Source organism: Panicum hallii, chromosome 3 (assembly GCF_002211085.1).
Source record: "Panicum hallii strain FIL2 chromosome 3, PHallii_v3.1, whole genome shotgun sequence".
Lineage (NCBI taxonomy): Eukaryota > Viridiplantae > Streptophyta > Magnoliopsida > Poales > Poaceae > Panicum > Panicum hallii.
This window is the reverse complement of record NC_038044.1, coordinates 20,122,611-20,142,548: the sequence shown is the minus strand read 5'-3', so window position 1 is coordinate 20,142,548 and position 19,938 is coordinate 20,122,611. Positions and strand designations below refer to the sequence as shown.

The 19,938-nt window shown below is 40.6% G+C and overlaps 1 protein-coding gene across 2 annotated transcripts; it reads left to right on the top strand.

The window, feature by feature from the left end:
* Positions 1-2,105: 2,105 nt before the first annotated feature.
* On the top strand, positions 2,106-11,199 carry LOC112884815 (probable transmembrane GTPase FZO-like, chloroplastic). Of its 2 annotated transcripts, XM_025950401.1 has the most exons (11): positions 2,106-2,719; positions 3,330-3,889; positions 4,012-4,080; positions 4,952-5,149; positions 5,796-5,927; positions 6,340-6,426; positions 6,542-6,985; positions 7,804-7,971; positions 9,331-9,561; positions 10,500-10,615; positions 10,729-11,199. In XM_025950401.1, exons 1-11 carry the CDS (start codon positions 2,260-2,262, stop codon positions 11,009-11,011), a joined length of 2,748 nt encoding a protein of 915 aa, XP_025806186.1. In that variant the 5' UTR covers positions 2,106-2,259; the 3' UTR covers positions 11,012-11,199. The 2 variants fall into 2 exon arrangements, with proteins under 2 accessions (XP_025806186.1, XP_025806185.1); XM_025950400.1 differs by lacking the exons at positions 10,500-10,615; positions 10,729-11,199 and adding an exon at positions 10,036-10,477 and having other exon boundaries at positions 2,131-2,719.
* The last annotated feature ends 8,739 nt before the right edge of the window (positions 11,200-19,938 follow it).

The following is a 19,938-nucleotide window of genomic DNA, read 5'->3' as shown; positions in this document are numbered from 1 at the left end:
ATCGCCACCCCTGTTCTAGGGTTTCTCGGGTAAGCGCCGTGCGGCCCCGATCACGTTCTGCGTGATCGGGGTAGCATCGTTCTTACTTATTAACTTTTCGTGTTCCTCGTTCTGAAGCGTTGTTGATGGCAAGTGACACTAGTTACCTTAGCGTTTATAGCGTAAGCATCGGCTCTTCTATATGCTAATCGTGCTTTGCTTGTTGCTTGTAAACGTCTGATTGCCCCTGTACCCAACTTAGGGTATAAGAGCAGTGCCTTGTTTCATTTCTGTTTAATAGATCCAATCTATTTTGGTTAGTCTTCGTCAATCGAGGATTTAGTTCAATATCTGCATGATTAGGCCCTGTAAACGGATTGAATGTTCCGACAGTGTCCTGGGTACTTTATAATAGCGTAAGAAGGGATTGTTCCGGGAATCGGCTTTTAGTTGGTTTTTAAACCTCTGCTTAGGTTGTTGTTTTGTCACCTTCCATATCTGTTAGGCTCGATTATGTGCAGGATGTTTCGATTATGTTGTGAGAGCTTTAACAGTCGTAGATTGGATTAACTCGATGCTTATGAAGCAAGATTCATATTGCCACTGGATATATTTGCTATATTTATAGATCCGATCCGGTACTGAACACAATCGGCTCTTTACAGCCGATACCGGGAATCATCCGATGAGCCGATCACGGCTCGGACTAATGTTTATACGTGTCTGTATATGCAGGAAACTAACGCATAACACGTTCCTGATCAGGTACAAGGTCAGGTGGCACGCCTAGCAATCCGGAAGCCAGGACGTGTGCTGGATCTCGGGCCGTTGACCGAGGGACCGAGGCCCACCAGCAGTCCCGGGAGCCTTCCGGCTCCTCGTGTTGCCTGTCGCTGCTCGCCGGTGGGTTTTGACCGACAACACACTGGTTATAAATATACATGCCACACTAGATCAACTAGTATTTAATTATTCTGGTTAGCTTTGGAAACTGTGAAATGAAACTCTCCATTGAGGTATAGTGTTTCATTCATCCCTCGAGCTGATGTAGTATTTATGAAACCCCGTTGTAATTAGCCTAAGACCCAACCCAAGAGTGTTCTTGTGCTCACCTGCTATGCACGTGCGAGAATAGTTTGCTTGGCTTGTTGTCACTTTTGAGTTTTGACCAAGGTAAATTTCTAAACTATACCTAAGGTTAAATGGTGAAAGAAAAAGCCCTTTACCATAAGGAACTGAAATTGATCTACCATGCATTCTATTTATTACTTCACATCGGATTTGCTACATGTCAATGGACAACTTTCCATTTGAATGATTTGACATTTTTACATTGTTATTCGTTATCTTTTACTGGTATATTTTAGTTTTTTTATGATGACTTATACTAACCGTGAACAATTACCATCTTAAGCTTTTTGGTAAGGTTCAGACTAAGGTCAAATTTATTTGGCTGCACCGCAACAAAAATATTCAGGGCCAGCGTCACCTTCCGTCCCTACGTGGTGCTACTCACCACCGTACTAGGTTCCAGCAATAAATGAGTTGTGTTTGAATTTTTCAAATGGAGAAGATGAATCAAAACATAGTTGGAGGGTAAGCGTATGCTTGAATCCTAATCAGAAGGTAGCTAATAGTTTAATTTTAGTTAGAAGATCTAATATCCAATTAAAAATCTTTATTTTAATCCAATTAGCTGATTATAAAGCATCTACGGCAGATTACTCATCTTTCTAATGCTAAAAACTTATCCTTTTCGTAATGGATAGTGCTTCAGTAGATTGCCAATTCCAACGCTAATACCAAAATATTTTTGGTGATCATCAAAATATGTAGGGGATTTCTGCCTCCATCCTATTCATTGAGTAATCTGCTATAGCATTGGCTACCAAAAATATAAAAAATAATATTAGTGATGGAGAGAGAAAATATATAGATTATGAGAGATTAGTAATATGAGGGAGGTGCTCTAACCAAACTAATTTTAACTAGCCAGCTAATATGAATTAGCTGGATGATCAGTAAAGTGGCCACATGGTGACTGTTTTCTCCAACTACTCCGAATAGAAACGCTAGTTCCGGATTAAACGGCCGATCCGAGCTGGACGAAATCGCCCGCACACAGCGAATCCCATCACGGCGGTGCTCCGCGCCCTATCCAACCAAATCCGCGAGCCTCCACGGCTCCACCGCCTCCCACTTCCCACCCCCACCACCTCGCCTCGCTCCCCGCCGCTCCCCTGTCCACACTCGAGCGCGCTGCCTCGCTTCTCGCTCTCCATGTCCGCCGCTTCCACCGCCACCCGCCTCCTCCTCCCGCGCCCAGCCGCCCCCTTCCGCTCCCTCCTCCTCTCCCGCCGCCGCGCGGTCCGCGCCAGCGCCGTCGCCGCTGGAGGCGGTGGCATCTCCAGCGGCACTGGCGGAGGCGGGGGCGCCGCGAAGGAGCCGCCGCGGACGCTGTTCCCGGGCGGCTTCAAGCGGCCGGAGATCCAGGTGCCCGCGCTCGTCCTCCGCGTCGGCGCCGAGGAGGCGCTGCGGTCCGGGGATGAGGTGGCCGCCGCCGTGGCCCGGGGCGTGGGGATCGTCGTGCTCGAGGCCGGGGAGGAGGGCGGCGGGCGCGCGTACGAGGCCGCGGTCGCGCTCAGGGCCGCCGTCGGGGACCGCGCGTACCTGCTGATCGCGGAGCGCGTCGACGTCGCCTCAGCGGTCGGGGCCAGCGGCGTCGTGCTCGCGGACGACGGTTGGTGACTGAAATTCTCCTCAGCTTCCGGTTTGTATTGGCTTGTTTGGGTAGGTTGCGGTTACTGAGAATGCGGAGTATACTGTCCTCGAACTTACTTACATTTGGCCACAACCGGGTTTATGCTTCATTGCTGATCGGTCCTGGGCACCTATCAGGCTATCACTTCTGTAGTGTGCTGTACCAGCTACCAACTTTGGTAGAGTTCCTTTCGTCCTTTCTACAAGTATTAAATCAGATATGTTCTCTGTGGTAGACTCGTAATATATGCTTCACTTTCTAGTTTATTAGGAAATCATGCTAACTTGCTATTCTCACTACCTTCCAAAATGCAAGACGTTTTAGTTTTATCTGAAGTCAACTTTTCTAACTTTGACTAAGTTTGTAGAAATATGTACCAACATCTACACCATCAAATTAGTCTAGTTAAAACCACTATGAAATATATCTTGAAAGTGTATTTATTTGGTGTTGTAGATATAAATATATTTTTCCATAAAATTGTTCAACGTTACGAAAGTTCGACTCAGGACAAGATTGGTCCTACATTTTATAACATCGAGAGTAGATTATGTATTCTTAACATGGTCCTTTGTTTATTTTGATGCAGGTATTCCTGCTATTGTTGCAAGGAGTATGATGATGAAATCAAATGCTGACTCCATATATCTCCCTATCGTCGCTAGAGCGATACGCTCAGCAAACTCTGCAATAAGCGCTTCAAGTTCTGAAGGGGCTGATTTTCTGATTGTAAATACTGGCAATGATGATTTTGCTGATGTTATGAATGGTGGTGTTGGTCAACAGGTGAAGATTCCGATTTTCTTCACGTTAAATGTGCACAGTGGATCAACTTATTCTGACATCACGTCCAGGTTGATCCAATCTGGTGTATCTGGAGTTGTTACATCCTTGGCTGGTATCCAACACCTCACTGATGATCTTATAGAAAGGGATTTCTCAAAAGTGGATGACATTGAGGAAGTCCCACAAGCCAGTAACTCTTCTGCTAGCACATTGGAAAATGCAAATAATGCAACAGTCCTAACTCGTGAGAAGACCAAAGTTGCTGGATTTACAAAATTGGATGAAAAAGTGCTGCAGTTGATAGAGAGGGAGAAGCCTATTCTAAGTGAAGCTGTTGCTGTTATCCGCAAGGCAGCACCAATGGTGATCATCTAATGTTACACATTTGGTAGTTGAAGATTCCCTGTAATGAATTCAACTGTACTTCATATCAACACCTCTACCATATCTTTGACTTGAATGTAATTGCTGATATTTGGTTGCAGATGGAGGAAGTTGACCTTCTAGTTGATGCTGCTTCTCGCCTGAGTGAGCCATTTTTGTTGGTTATTGTGGTAATTTTGGGTTTAATTAAGTATTGATTTTGACAGCATCTATTACATGCCTTATATTAGCTAACCTGCATATATACTGCCACCGACTCAATTGATGTATTAAACATGATTCTTGTGTTATTTACATAAATCATGGAATGGTGCTATAGTACAGCCATATGAATATATTGTTGCATCTCCCTTGAATGCAATCAGCACTCTTAATATTAATTTTTCTCTCTTACAAGGTGTACCAATATGTTATGAATGTTGCATTGTGCATATCTTTTTTATTTTTGTGGACCTATATGTATCTGTTAAGTCTATAAATATGTGTTTTCAGTATTGTACATGTTATGAACTACCAATTAATATGTAGAATTTAGTGCTTCTTTCTGGTTCATTTTTTCATGAAACATGATTTGAATTATTATTTTCCTATTCACCTTTCTATGAGTGGAGAAACTTCATTTCTGGTATTGTTGTACTCTAACCTTTTACTAGAAAATATGCTTCTGCACGTCATTTAGTTTAAATATTATCTGCATATGTGTCCACATGTTGAATGGTTCTGTATATGCATAAACAAACATAATGCTAGTTAATTTTCAAGTTAAACTATGGCTTTGGTCCCTATGAAATTGTAAGCTAACCTGTAGTAGGAGCACGGTTTCTGTTCTACAGTTGTACAAATATTTGGTCATATTCATTTTCCTCACATAATTATTTGTTACGAACCTGATAGCTAGAGTATTTTCGTAGTCACCTGGAAATAATTTGACTGCTTGTTCTCCATTATGTTATATATTTTCCGCATTCCGCAACTCATTTTGTTTGTTCAATAATCCTTTTAGAACTCATTCTGAATGGATCCTCCTGCGATTTGTCTCAGGGTGAATTTAACTCAGGAAAATCTACTTTTATAAATGCTCTACTTGGAAGGCAGTATCTTCAGGAAGGAGTTGTACCTACGACAAATGAAATCATGCTACTATCATATTCTGAGATTGATTCTGAAAGCTTTGAAAGATGTGAGAGGCACCCAGATGGTCAATTCATGTGCTATTTATCTGTTCCTATTTTAAAGGAAGTAAGTATTGAATTATTGGTGACTTTCATGTTGATATTCTTTCCTAATCTAAGAGATGTATGCATTCAGTTTCATTTATTCAATAAGTATTAAATGTTAGTGACTGTCATGTTGATATTCCTTCCTTACCTCAGGGATGTGTGTATTCAGTTTCATTGTTCAATGCGTTAAGTTAAATGAGCTATTCCATATGTTGAACTTAACATATTGAATAATGAATGCCTTACCTCAGTTTCATTACTTCATATCATGTTGATTTTCCTTCCTTTCCTCGGGAATGAATGCCTTTTTTTCCTTCACTTAATTGCATTGAATTAAATATACTACCTAGATGGGTATAATTTCTGTTTTCACCCATTTGAAGTCTGCTTTCTGAATAGAACTCAAATTTGTACTGATTCAATGAAAGCATTTTATGTACTGTCCGTTTGCTTCCTGACTGCTTGGCTATTAGCCTATTAGTCAGCATTTATTTTATGTAAATGAAGGTGCCATGCAATTATTGATAGTCTTGTTCCACCTTATTTCTTTTACTTTCTGTAGTTGCAATCATTATTGCCTCAGTAACAGGGCAACTCAGCAGTGCATTTTCTTGGTTCACTTCATGTTGCTTCTCATAAGATGCTTCATATTTACTAATTAACAGATGAATCTAGTCGATACACCTGGGACCAATGTTATTCTTCAGAGGCAACAACGACTTACTGAAGAATATGTGCCACGAGCTGATTTAATACTCTTTGTACTATCTTCGGATAGACCATTAACTGAAAGTGAGGTAAGCCTTTATTTAATCTTATTATGCCAAATGATAACCCATTTAATATTGTGGTTTTTATCAGCACATGAAAGACAAATGATACAGCATTGATTCCATCTAAAGAGTGGGTTGTTACGATTGTGATATGCATGACATTGTTGAATTTGAACTTCAATGGATAAGCAAGAACATTTCAAAATTTTGGATTTCCAGTCAGGGCCAGTCTGAAGGGCAGTTTAGGAGTGGATTTTGGTATAACTATTAAATAAATGAATAAAAGGCCTCTTTGGCATGGATTCCTTGCTGAATAGAATATTTTATGTCAAGCCTTTAGAGTCTAGAGTTTTGAAGACTTTTGATTTATCTTTGGAGGGTGTATTGTTTTTCCTGTTTTCTAATAGGGCTAAACGAGGTTTCTCGTAACTTTTAGGTTGGGTTTCTTCAGTATATTCAGCAGTGGAAAAAGAAAGTTGTATTTGTTCTAAACAAATTGGACCTCTATCGGAACAACAATGAGGTATGATATGATACCATTTCTGTACCATTCAAAATCTCAGCAAGATAATTTCGTGCTTATTGGTTGTTTTCTTGTTTCTAATTTATTGTTTTGCTTCTTGATCTGATATTTGTAGCTTGAAGAAGCTACTGCTTTTGTCAAGGAAAATGCGAAGAAATTGCTTAACACAGAGGATGTAACACTGTTCCCTGTATCTTCACGCTTCGCTCTGGAAGCCAAGCTTTCATATTCCAACAACAGTGGTGGAAAGCATTTGATGGAAGCTATGTTTAGTGATCCTATATGGAGAAGCAGCAAGTTCTGTGAACTTGAGGATTACTTACTGAGCTTCTTAGATAGTTCAACAGAAAATGGAAAGGAAAGGGTCCGGTTGAAACTTGAAACACCAATAGGCATTGCTGATCGTTTGCTAATGTCATGTCAAAGACTTGTGAAACTAGAATATGAAAAAGCTGTTGATGACTTAACATCCATCAAGGATCTAGTTTCTGGTGCAAATAATTATGCTGCTAAGCTTGAGGCTGATAGCAATTCTTGGCAGAAGCAGATTTCATCTCTTGTAAGTGTTTCAAAGATTACTAGTTATTTTGTATCTTAGTTAAGTTACAGTTTGATATACTCCCTCATTTGCAGAAATATAAGGCATGTTTCCTCCTGCCTTCGCTGCAAAAATATTGGCCAAATGAAACCTAATGATGATTTTCCTGCTCTGTAGTCTGTACTTGTATTTCCTTGCCTAAACATCATTCATAAGTAGAGTTAAATGCACTAGGGTCCTTGACTTTTACTGCAATATCATCCAGGTCCTTGAACTCTAAAAATGCAAATATAGATCCTTTTTTTCCTCAAACACACAGGAGAGGTGCATGTCATTGATTAGAGATAACCAAACAAAAGGCTCGTCTTTACACAGTGCCACGAGGGCAACCTGAACAGTGCCACGTGTGTGCACGCATTCTGAAATCATCATGTACCTGTTCATTCGTGCTGATTTGGTGGTTCAAGTGCCATGCTTAACAAGTTTAAGTTTAGGGACCCAGATCTAAATCTTAAATGTGTCGGGATCTAGATGACATGGCAGGACAATTTAAAGGGTTGCAGGTGTGTTTTTCCTTTTATAATGAACACAGTTAGTACCCCCACTGTCCGATTTCAGGTGCATTTAAAAGGATAACTCAGTCATTTTCTCCATCTCATTCCTAACAAGTTTCATCCTCCTTAGTTCACATGAGGTTAAATATACTTTAACTTATCGTAAATTTATCTACTGCTAGCCTAGAGTTGATATTTGGTCAGACCTTTGAGTGCAATATGCTTAATATTTATTTATTCCTGGATATTGATAACATGCTTATATTTTCTTTTTTTCTCGTGCAGATTGAGAGAGCAAAAGGTCGAGCAGTAACACTCATGGAATCTATCCTTCAGTTGTCAAACATTGACCTTATTTTTACGTACACGATTAAAGGAAAAACAGGCAGTTCCCCCAGAGCTACGTCATTTGTTCAGAATGATATTCTGACTCCAGCATTTGATGATGCCGTGGTATGTTTAATATTATACTGACTCATAGTCTTGTCATATTCTTATCAACATATACTTGCAAACATATGATTCATGCTTGAATGCATAATCTGAGTACACTGATAATGATAATTTACTCCCTGCACATCCCCCCCCCCCCAATAATTTTGACTATCACATAACAGTAACAGTAACCATACACTGGCAACTAGTGCAGCATGACTGTTGCTGACAAACTGTTCTCTACGTCAAACCTTCTGCTCCTTTGGGGGCGGGGCTAAGCGGGATGCTCAGCAGAGCAACCCCTTCACCAACTTCGTGATTTGCAGTGAATGTTTTAGGACTGCAGAAAGATGCATGAACCTATGGAACTTGTACTGGCACTATCCATAAATATATCAACAGGGCAAAACTGGCTGGTGTAGAGAAGGGGGGGGGGGCACTTTAAACTTCTGCATTAATATCAAACCTTGTAAAACTAGACATTTGTGCGCTGACTTGTTTGACCAATTCTGCAATTTGCTGGTTGCCTCCAGAAACATCAAATGTTCTAAGAGTATCATTGTCCAGGCAGTCTGTATACTACTCCCTTCTTCCAAAATGTAGGTTGTTTTAGTTTTGCCCTAAGTCAAACTTCTCTAACTTTGATGAATTTTATAGAAAAAATGCACCAACATCTACAGCATTAAATCAGTCTTGTTAAATCCACCACGAAATGTCTTTGTTAGTGCATTTATTTGGTATTGTAGATGTTAATGTATTTTTCGCCAACACTCCTGTAGTGTAGTGGTAAGCTTCCCAGTTGAGGAAGACACCAACCAGGGTTCAAATCCTGGTGGCAGCAAAAAAAAAAACCCTCGCTGGCAACCCAAAAAATAGTGGCAGGGCGCCGGCATGTGTCACCTGTAGTTGCAGTGGTCGCTAACCCAGTGGGTCGTGATCGGCCCAGGTTACGGTGCGGTCCTATAGGGTGAAGCCGGGTGCGGCCCTATGCTTTTATGGTTTATATTATCACAAGGTACACTTTTTCAATAACGGCGTTAGTTTGGGTGTTAATTGACATCATGGACCTAATGTAAGGCTGGTACTCCAGTAGAGCTCATTTATCATTTTTATTTCGAACACGCAGGAGATCTGCGTATCAATATATTAAGAAGGATGACAATCGATGTCCAAGCTAACAGCTTTAGCTAAAAAGTGTAGTTTTGTGATAATTTGGGCAAAACATGTGAAGTTCTCCAAAATCGGTCCTAATAGGGGGTAATTTTGCATTTATACCACATAATTGTTAGTTATCTGAAATTCACTTCATATTTGAATTATTTGTGTTGTTGTGCTTATATATTCATGTTATCATCAAAAGTCCTTTTCTTTTGTTAGAATATACTAGGTGAATATTCAACATGGCTAAGTTCTAGCAATACGCGTGAAGCAAATTTGTATTTGGAATGTTTCCACGAAAGATGGGCTGCACTGGTTGCTCAGGAAGAAAGGGTCCTGCTAGATCCAAATGGACTTATTAATGAAGGGGAGAAACTCACTGTAAAAGCACTGGATGGCTTCAACGCCAGTTCTACTGCTAAGGTTTTTGAAGAAGAAATCCGAGAAGTGGTATGCCTATTATGGACTTGTTCGCCTTATGCCAATTTATATGTTTCAAATATATGCTTTGGCTCCCCTATTGTTTGGCTCTAATTACAAGAAGTGCAGCACACTTCTGAGACTTATGGGGAACAAACACTGAAGTTTCAGCATAGATACTAAATTGCAAATGCTAAGAAAACATGCCAAACCACTGGAAAGCCCTAGTGAAATACTGAACTCTGCAGTTTCTTGTAACATGCATGTAAAACCAAAAAAACTTAATGCTGATGCAGCTTGGACAATGAATTAATTATGTTTGAACTTTTTTGAAGATCAAACATCCCTTTAAAGATTATCTGCACATGGAAAATGGAAAAAATCATGAGTCGTGTTACCACCACTTACCAGAGTGGTTGCACCTGCGAAGTAATAGTTTGAGAGCATAATGTACTTTGCTCTTAACTAATCCGAACTAATGATTATATCTTTTTTTTTTGCTAGGAACTATATGATTATATCTATTTGATGAAAAGCTACTTCCTATTCACCCCATTCTAAACTATGTCCTATTTTGACTATGTGCACGTATTATGGAGATTATAAATTTAGGGATCATCAAGAAGAGATGGCAAAGTGTCCCTTTGTGCTTAATTTTCACATGGAATAAGAAAGTTTTCTGAGTGAGCTGTCATAAACAGATGTGAAGAACTCTAAAAGACGTTCCAAGAATGAAAAACATCAACTATTGTACAATCATGCTTATTTTCTGCAACAAATCTGAAAAAGAATATACGTAAGAATATGTTCAGCATTCAGGTTTTTAAAAGTTAGGTTTCACTGGATACCCACCAACTCATAAGCTTTGTCTATATTTGAGTGCATGGCAAGACTTCAGGTCACTTTGTTATCCATTTGTTGTTCGTTATTATTATGTTTATTTCTGAGCTTAGCTATTGCACGTGAAGGCTTTTGGAACATTTGGAGCGCTAGGCGTTGCTGGATTGTCAGCTTCTCTTTTGACATCTGTTTTGTCAACTACGCTTGAAGATCTTCTTGCTCTTGCACTTTGCTCAGCTGGCGGGTAATTCTTGATTGATGTTTGGAATTTATTCTTTAATGTTCATTGACAATGAAATGGGAAGAGTGATGTGTAACCATATCGATATTGATCCAAGGACTGATTATCCTTTTCAGATTTTTTGTTTTATCAAGTTTCCCTGGTCGACGGAAGCAGGCAATACAAAAGGTTAACAAGGCTGCTGATGAACTGTCTCGGAAAGTTGATGAAGCTATCCAAAAGGATATCTCACAGAGTGCTAATAACCTAGTCCGCTTTGTTGAGGTTATCAGCAAACCGTACCAGGAAGCATGTCAGCAAAAAGTAGATTGGTTGCAGGGCGTTCAGGGTGAATTGTCATCTGTTGAGCGTGAGCTCCAAACTTTGAAAGTTGAAATTCAAAATCTTCATGGATCATGAGGTTTCACTTTTGTTTCTACCTTATTTATTTGCAATTAATTCTTTGGATGGATATACTAATCAATTTTTTGTTGATTCATACTGTACTGTGATGTTAACATAGTAGCTAGTGCCTGTGTGGTATATGGTGATCTGTAATATATGTTGTAAATCCAGAACAAGCAATAAACTGAAGTGATAACCAGTCACCCTGAGAACTGAAAAGGCCGTCACAAATGTTCAGTAGTGGTCCTAGAATTTTAGAACTTATGAAGCACTCCCTTTTCTGGTCCAAGTAGAAAAGAAAAAATTGCTTTTCAAGTTTTTAGTGGGAACAGGAACAGTAGAAAGGATCCTGCATTTATATATTCATAATATAAAATGTGAAAGGAGTCCTTAATTATAGATTTACAAGAAAACAAAGAAAGAGAAAAAATGTGCAAGAGGAGAATATCTAACCAGTGCTGTATGGCTGGTTTGTATTTTTCGTTTGCTCTATGGATAACCATCAATCTTGAAGCTTTTCCAGTGCGTTGTCGGAATATTATTCTTGAACATCTTGTGGTTTTGAATAATCTAGTCAGTCCCAACAGATGCGACCAATTGTTTCCATGCATGTCTTTGTTGTAATCTGTACCTGCCGTAGTCTTCAAAAGCTTCTGAAACCAAAAGGGCCAGCTGCGGTTGTCCCCCGTCGCCAGAAAGACCATTCAACGCAATTGGGGTCTGCTTATTCTTCGTCTTCTGGATGACGTTTATGACCTGTTTCAAGTTATTTTTCCATGCTGCTAATGACTACTAAACACGTTTTGACACCTCCATCACGATCAACTTCGAGTTCCTCAAGAGCAATGTGTGACTGCCACATAAAGTTTCAGATGCACATACAAGATGTTGGAAGACAAAATTAAGGTAACACCGTAAAAGTAGTCCTCTTTCGTATCTCTGAACCTGGGGAAGTCCCAAGCAACTTGTTCAATTTAAACTATTCTTTCTTAAACAACCTTGGACTTTAAGTACCATGATACGCTGATTTCAGGTTGATTTCTTCCTATTAAACAATGCATCATAGTGCTTAAACAATTGTACTAAAATGCAATTTGATGAATGCTTTTCATAATAAATTTTTGGGAATGAACTTTATACGATTGCTTACGTACTCCTGCTAATAGCCATATTTTTTCCTACAATATGTTCCAGCTGTATATATCCTCAAATAAATTCATTCATGTCCATTTTTGTACTCTGCATCACCGAAATCTTGCTAATAATCATTTTTTTCATACAAGAGGGCATTGGAGCAAGGTTCTCTCCCAGTTGCATATTCCGAATCATGCTTTTCGCACGCAGAAATTTCTTAGGGGTACGAAAGAGGAGTAGGACTATTTTGTTCTAAGCTGCTTCTGCTGTAAGTTAACCAGTTTCCTGCACCTGAGCATCTAGCCTTTCGGTTAGCATTGCAGCTCAAGTGCTGAGTACAAGCAGGTAGGATAGTCAAACCCATGCAAATTCTTGGAATACTCCCCGCTCACCGGAGGCCTGATTACGCTAGTGCCGTGCCCTTTGACACTATGATTATTCTTCCTTCCATTACCAAGCCTTGCGTACAGGTACAGATAGATACCTGGGCAATTGGGCATGTATGTTGGATGAGAATGACATCATGGGGAAATAGACGTCAAACTGAACTTATTCTCTATCCAGATTTTTCTAGCACAGCGCGATTAACGAATTAAATTAGTACCTGCGGTATGGTGGATGAACGAATAAACGAAATTTTTTTTCTATAACCATAAGAAATTTCCTGCAAAAATCGATGTTCATGTAAATGCCACTGCTTGCAAATACGTGAGTGAAATAAAATAATTAATGCGACCATTAGCAAAAGTAGTGGCACACAAAAGGACGTCGATTTGGGAGTGGCATTTCACGGACTGGAATCTTTCTTTTAGTAAGCGAAGGATCACTCTGCTTTTAATGAAAGTGTTAAACAGAAGTCGAGCTTAGGACACCAGCACAATGGAGGGTGAATTAGTTTTGCAAGGGATCTCTGGGACCATTGTAGTAGCATATAAAAAATTATGCCCATGAACTTAAATAGTATAGTCAAATTCTTGCAACTCCTCTCATTGGGGAGCTGATTACAATAACAATAGTACAGTGCCTTTTGACAATCTGTTTATTCTTCCTTTCACTACCAAGTCTCAGGTAGATTATAGATAGATACCATCGTAGGAATGGTGCGTAGATGATGAATAAAATTATTTATAAGAAATAGATTGAGCTTATTCTTATCTAAATTTTTTCTAGCACCTAATTTAACAAGCAGTTGATTTTTCAAGGTATTGAACCTATTGTCATAGCAAAAAATTATTTCCACGTACTCGCCAATGCTAGATTTGTGCGAGCAGTGAGGACATCTAGCGGAGACTTTTCTTTAGATCAACGTATATTGAAAGCAATTAAAACAAATCACAGAAGACCTGGGGACACCAACATTATTTCAGTTCCATTCCATTTTCCATGCTTTGAAATCCGCAATGATTCAATTAGATGAGTTCTGGTCGGCATATGATCATGAGAAATCAAAACTTGTTGAGACATTGACAATAAGCAAATTGATATGTCTTTTTTGTTTAAACTGTTTGTCTCCTTCACTTGTAGTCATTTATCATTCAATTAGTGAAGCATAAACTCACTCATTTAATTTCCTAATATTTTTTCTAATATTAATCAAATTAGCATATTTCTTACTTTAGAAAGAAAGCTTTTTTCCTTTTTTTAGTAAAATGCTTTCTACTTCTACCTGTCTCAAGATATTCATCATTGCAGTACAACTATTGCCGTAGAATGACAACAAACTCGCGTATAGGGAACTAGATTAGCTTAGCTACCTACCTAATTTATTGTAGTAATTCAGGGATTCACGATTGGACATGGAAAATAGAAATATTTTTTCTTGGTTAAAGGAATAGATAATTCGATTGATTTATGTATCGATGATGATGTACGTAATAACTCGCACATCTATTTCAAACGCATATTCCATTTTTGCGCAGCAGGGTTATGAAAACCCACGGGAAGCAACTGAACAAATTGTATGTGCCAATTTATCCATAGGCAAACAATACAGTAAATGACTTTGCAAGGGATCCAGGACTTCTCCAGAAGTATATGAAAATTTCCCATGAACCTACAGAAACAGATGCCAAACTGAACTTATTCCCTATTTAGGATTGGAAAAAGGTTTCCTTAAAGTTCATACATGCATTCCAGTTAGCAATGTACTGGAGATCAAAGTTTATTTTCTAGCACGACCTAATAATTAACAAGCATTTGATTTTTCAAGGCTACTAAAACTAGTACCTAGTGGGTGCCTAGTTGCCTACTTCTGTTCCACTGTCTGTCCTTGTTTACCAATATGTTGCAAAAGTTTGTCTCCAGGCCCCTTTTGCCTGTACTGCCTTCATCAGCAGAGCATAAACTTTTTCCCTTTTTTAGGGTACAAACCATGAGCTGACGAGCAGCTGCGAGTGCACCATCGGATCATTGCCTTTGTGGTGCTGGATTCAGCTCACTTATCAGACACATGAGAGGCATAGGAGCGAAAGGTTAGCACGATTGTTTTCTTTTTGCTGATCCTTCGAGTGAAAAGTGATTAGTCCTCGCACAAAAAAAAGTTAAAAGTGATTAGGTTGACATCATTCACGCGTAGATGTGTTAAAAGTTAAACTTGTTGGGGCATAGTTTAAATAGGATGATAAAGGATGATATTATTGTCGCTGTAGATAGTTACTGACACGTGGGTCCATGACGACTACACTCAGTATGTGGGGCCACCTGCTAGCCATTGTTAGTTTCTTCCGTCGGTTTTGTGGGGACTGCGCTTTCAGTGTGTTCAAGGGGAGCATAGGCTTCAATTTGTTTCGCGAGGGACAAAGCGACCTTTTTCCTTAGCCAAGTGACATACTATTCACAACTTGTGAAAGAGTAACATGCCGTTAGGGGAGATGATAGTGGCCTGCTCGTGCATGACCGTGCTGTAGCCGTTCATTTTCTGCTAGTGCTGTCGGCTTGTCTCTCAGCTCTGTTTGAGCTCTGAACCAGTGACCAATTGCATGCATGAATGTTCACTTGTTTAGTAAAGCTACTCCTTCCGTCCTTCGTCCTGAAATGCAAGGTATTCTAATTTGTCCTAAGTCAAACTATTAATTTGACCAAATTTATAGAAAAGAGTAATAATATTTTGAATGTCAAATAAGAATAATTAGATCCATTATGAGATATATTTTTATAATTTTTTATTTAATTTGTTAGGTGTTAATATTTTTCTCTATAAATTTGATCAAACTTAAACTACTTTGACTTAGAACAAAGCAAAAATGTCTTACATTTTAGTACAGAGGGAGTATTGTTTTAACGATATAAGGAACTTCTCTCACTAAAAAAGGAGGTGGGCGCTTGTAAGGTCAAGCAATCAAACTTTTTACTAGTTTGTTTGTTCATTTGTTATTGCCCTAAAACAAGCGTCTCAAAATTCTATGTGATTAATCCGGCTCTAGAGTTGATCAGAAATGTGTTTTTTTTCCATGGAAGATGAACCTATGGTTTCAATTACTTTTATGTCAGCAAAGGTTAGTTGCTACCGTTTGGGACAAAAATAGGGTGCCCAATCAGACGGCACAGATTCATATCTTTGCCAAATATCTTGGTTCGCGACACAATTATCCTTGTTGTCCCCATAGGCTCTAGAATGATATGGTGTAGCCTATGTTGGAGGGCATCTGGGATCGTCAGATGGCCATTTGAGGTTCACCTGAATTTATGCATATCAGTCGTAGCCACTGTCAGGCAAAAAAACAATTCCTTTCAGTGAGATGATGATTTAAGCCTCTCTGCTCTAAATCCATCTTGTGACATCGTTGTGCCACTAAGCCTCCCTTGCATTGGATTTCATTTTTTTTTTCTACTCCAGACCTGTTTTGCAGTTGAGTTACAATGTGACAGTCACCATCATGAAAACCAAAAGTGACAGCCTAGTCAGAAGTAACGCAATCACTTTCTTTGATTCACTAGTGACCAAATCCCAACATTGTATCTGCAACTTTATCCTTGCCCTACCAAATTTTCTGAAAACCAACACTATATCTAGCGAAAAAGATGCCGGGGGCAGGTGCGTGTTGAAATGGAGATGAACACATCACAACTCCAGACAAGAAATCTACCACCCTCCAGTTCCAAATGTAGCGAGACCACGGCATGATCATCGATCAGATTGCAGATTTTGATTCGCACAGCTAGCGCTGAAAAAACGTACTAGACTCGTCACACTCAGTATGAACATCTAGGATTCATCTGATGGTACGCGTTTGGAGCACAAAAGAGCAGAAGTGCTGCAGAGGTCACAAAAGGGGGCCGGGCTACTGAAAGCAAAAGGCATCTTGATGTCATCTCTCCTGGAGCAACATTGTCCAGCCATTTCTTCAGCCCTGCAAGAAGACCCAGGTTATAGCATGCTTTCACTTAAGAAGGAAAAGGGCAAGCAATAATATATTGAGAGAGTCATATGTCAGACATGCTTTGTTCTTAAGTAGGCAAAAGACAGGTACTAATGTGGAGGCCGACATATAGGTTGGTACCGCATAACCAACCCTAGATGCCCCAATCTAAAACATGCAAAAGTTGGAACCTATAGGTCATCTAGGGTTATAGGCCTATGTTAAGAAAATTAAACAGGCAATTACCTCAACCGTCCAAATTATTAATAAACATATTGATTTATGTGCTTAGTGTTTGACCTAAGGGCCACTCAAAATTAAATTCCGCTATTTATATCTATAATGGAAATATCTTGTCGCCTACGGGTAGCTAGCCGCACATTAATTACATCCATTAACTTTTCTAAGTTGAAAGTCTTCGATTTTCTTGGTTTGATATTTGTGTACTGTTGGAGTTTTAAATGGCTTGGCAAATTTTGATTCGAATGTTTCTTATTCAAATTAACAGCTACAAAGTTTGAGTCAAAAGTTTAAGATTCTTCAATAAAATCTGTCAAATTGAATTGGAAGAACTCAAGGCAGAGGATAGTGCACATACCTCAAAGCAATATGAAACAATAAATTGTGACATTCATCTTCTCGGACAGACTTTTGCTTGGAGAAGATTGATTTGGGTTTTCTAAAAAGGACATTTGTGCAATCTGAAGTAATTTGAAGGACTTGATTGGTGGAGTTTTCTTTCATTACTCAGCTATAAACCCGGCACATTGCTTCTCAACTAGAGCACACATATATATATAGGCTTCACGAAAAACTCCTCCAGATGCATTAATAATCATTTCTCCATTGTAGACTGGTAGTAAAACATGGTTTCTTCAGAGTCTGTGCATGCAGTAAATACTCAACATCAACTCTATGGAGCTGCATCTTTCAAGCGTTTCTTTTTTTTTATCGTCCTTATGGATAATCCGAGAAAGAAACTGAAAATCCAAACTACGCCAATGCACATTGAGTAAAATCGCAGAGAATATTTCACCTTGATTTAATCTTATCCGCAACCAAAAGCACCAAATCAGCGGATAGCGACCGGTTGCAAAATTCTGCTTTCAGAAAGAGGCCACCAAGCGCCAACCGGTGCATGGATTTCCTCATGTCACCATCGACAAAGCTGGGAGAAACTCTCCCGTACATGTAAATTGCTCAACGTTCTTCTTTCCTTAGAGAATTTGCTAAAAGAATGTGGACTCTAACTAAAAAGAATTTAGTTAGTAAATTCTGAACCATCAATTCTCGAGTGCGCGACCGGTGCTTGGTAAAGGCTAAGAGCATCGACAATGGACGACGACAATAAGTCAATAATCCTCGAGATACTGTAGAGTTACACGATTTCATCGGGATCGATAATCCAGTTGCTGATGAAGTGATTATGTTTTTTAGGAAGAGTGATTGTGTATTTGCGATGAAGTTTTAGACACAATGCTTTATCAGACAGTCTAAGATGGTAACAATCAGCAGCCCACCACAGCATCACGAGTGCATGAGCTAGCTTTGCAACTCTGTCCACGTTTTGCACAGCGTCGTCGTCCCTCGTCCAACAAAAACCTTTGGACGTGTGAGCAGCGTGCCCTCCAAAAAGCACCCGATTGGAGGCACCCATCTTTGCGACGCAGCTGGCCAGATGAGGTGATGGTGACGCCATTATTGCCCCGATTTTGTGAGGTGGGTTGGGGGTGACATGGATGGCAGATCAAACATATTGGGGATTATAAGATGGCGTTAAGTCATCCGATCGAGTGCCCACCACCGAGGAAACATCTCCTGCCCTTTTTCTCTCTCTCAACATTCTCTGCTCTTCACTGTTCTCAACAGTTACTACGTTTTGCACGCCTAATTGTCTGGAATACATGAATGTCACGTGAAACAATTTTTTCAGGGTGACCAAAAGTTATTGAGGAGACTAGAAGTGTTTTCTTTTTTGAAAAATAGACTAGAAGTGGTTTAATGTGGCTAATTGTTGCAGTGCTCAAGTCGCTAGAGGCCAAGGAGCGCATGCTACAATCAATCGTAATTTATTACCATAAATGGAGATTTACCAATATGTTGCATGTGTTTGGTTTGATTTGGGTTGGAATGGATTGAACCCATTTTTAGTAGTGTTTGGTTTAGGTCCGTGTGGTTTGGATTCAGGTTCTGTTCATATAGTATCAACGTGAGTTACCCAACAAGTAACTTATAAATAATGTCGCAGTTATAAACATGATGATACCATAGCTCATAGACTCACATGTATACATTCTCTACTTATTTCACCTCCATACCGGGTTTTACTAATTTGTTTAAGAAAAGAGAAGGTAGCTAATACCTGAAAAAATGAAGAGAGGCGAGGCTGCTAACACAAGTGACTGATGACGCAAATGGGACGGTCGGTGACTATCCAATTTCTACATTGTTTCAATGGTTACGCACGCACTTTTTTTTTCTAAAGAAGGCGCACGCACTGGTTGGAAACTTTGTAGGCATCCAAGCAATTTCTCCAGCTCCACCACTCATGGATACTTTGTCGCTCTTGAAAAGGCTCAGCATTAACAAGGTAATTTTACTTTTACAGCCACTGTATTGGCGAGTCCAAACACATGGGCGGCCTAGCTTTCCAGGCCACAGCAGCCGCGAGTGCATCTGGCCCCTGCCTTTTGTTGTTCTTCTTCTTCTACCCGGATGGAATCGGAGTCAGAGCGCCATTAGGGGGATAAACAATCGTTTTCGGGGCTAATTAACCTACTCGAATGTAATTTACCATCCTGCCCCTGCCCTCCCTATATAAACGAGTGGCGTCGGCTCTGCTCTTCCCCACAACACATAGCTGCCTGAGAGCCAGCGCCCAGCGCCGCGTACATCCCGCGACGCCGGTGCAGCTTGATCCCTTCTTGTGGCCGGAGCGTCCCCCTCCCGTCGCCGTCGCCGCCACATCCTCCGATCACATCCTCTTGCCACCCCCTCGATCAGCCTCTCCAAACCTTTATATACACCAGCGGCGTCCTCCGCCCTCGTGGTGTCTCAGTCTCTGCCTCCGGTGCTTGCATCCACCATGCCGTCGCTGCTCGACTCGCCGCCGCAGGTCCCGGCCGCCGGCGCCTGGGGCTCGCTGTACGCCATCCAGGAACCCGTGAAGCCTCGTCACCAGATGATGGTCGCCCCCGCGGCGGCTGCCAAGAAGCCGGCGTACGGCGGCCTCAGGAGAAAGAACCTCGAGATGTGCACCGAGGCGCTCGGGTGCGAGACCGGCGCCGTCGACACCGCGCCGGCCGGTAACGCGGCCGACAAGGTCCACGCGGAGGCGGCGGCGGAGTGCGCGGAGAGGAAGCGGCGCGCCCGCGAGGAGGAGGAGGAGGAGGAGAGGGCGCGCCGGCCCCTGCCCCCGCCGCTGACGACGCTGGCGCACGGCGCCAGCCG

Bases quoted from the DNA above. Each gene is read 5' to 3' on its own strand.
- LOC112884815 (XM_025950401.1), top strand. From the start codon at position 2,260: ATGTCCGCCGCTTCCACCGCCACCCGCCTCCTCCTCCCGCGCCCAGCC. The intron at 7,972-9,330 runs GTATGTTTAATA...TTCTTTTGTTAG, and splicing joins CAGCATTTGATGATGCCGTG to AATATACTAGGTGAATATTC. The intron at 9,562-10,499 runs GTATGCCTATTA...TTGCACGTGAAG, and splicing joins AAGAAGAAATCCGAGAAGTG to GCTTTTGGAACATTTGGAGC.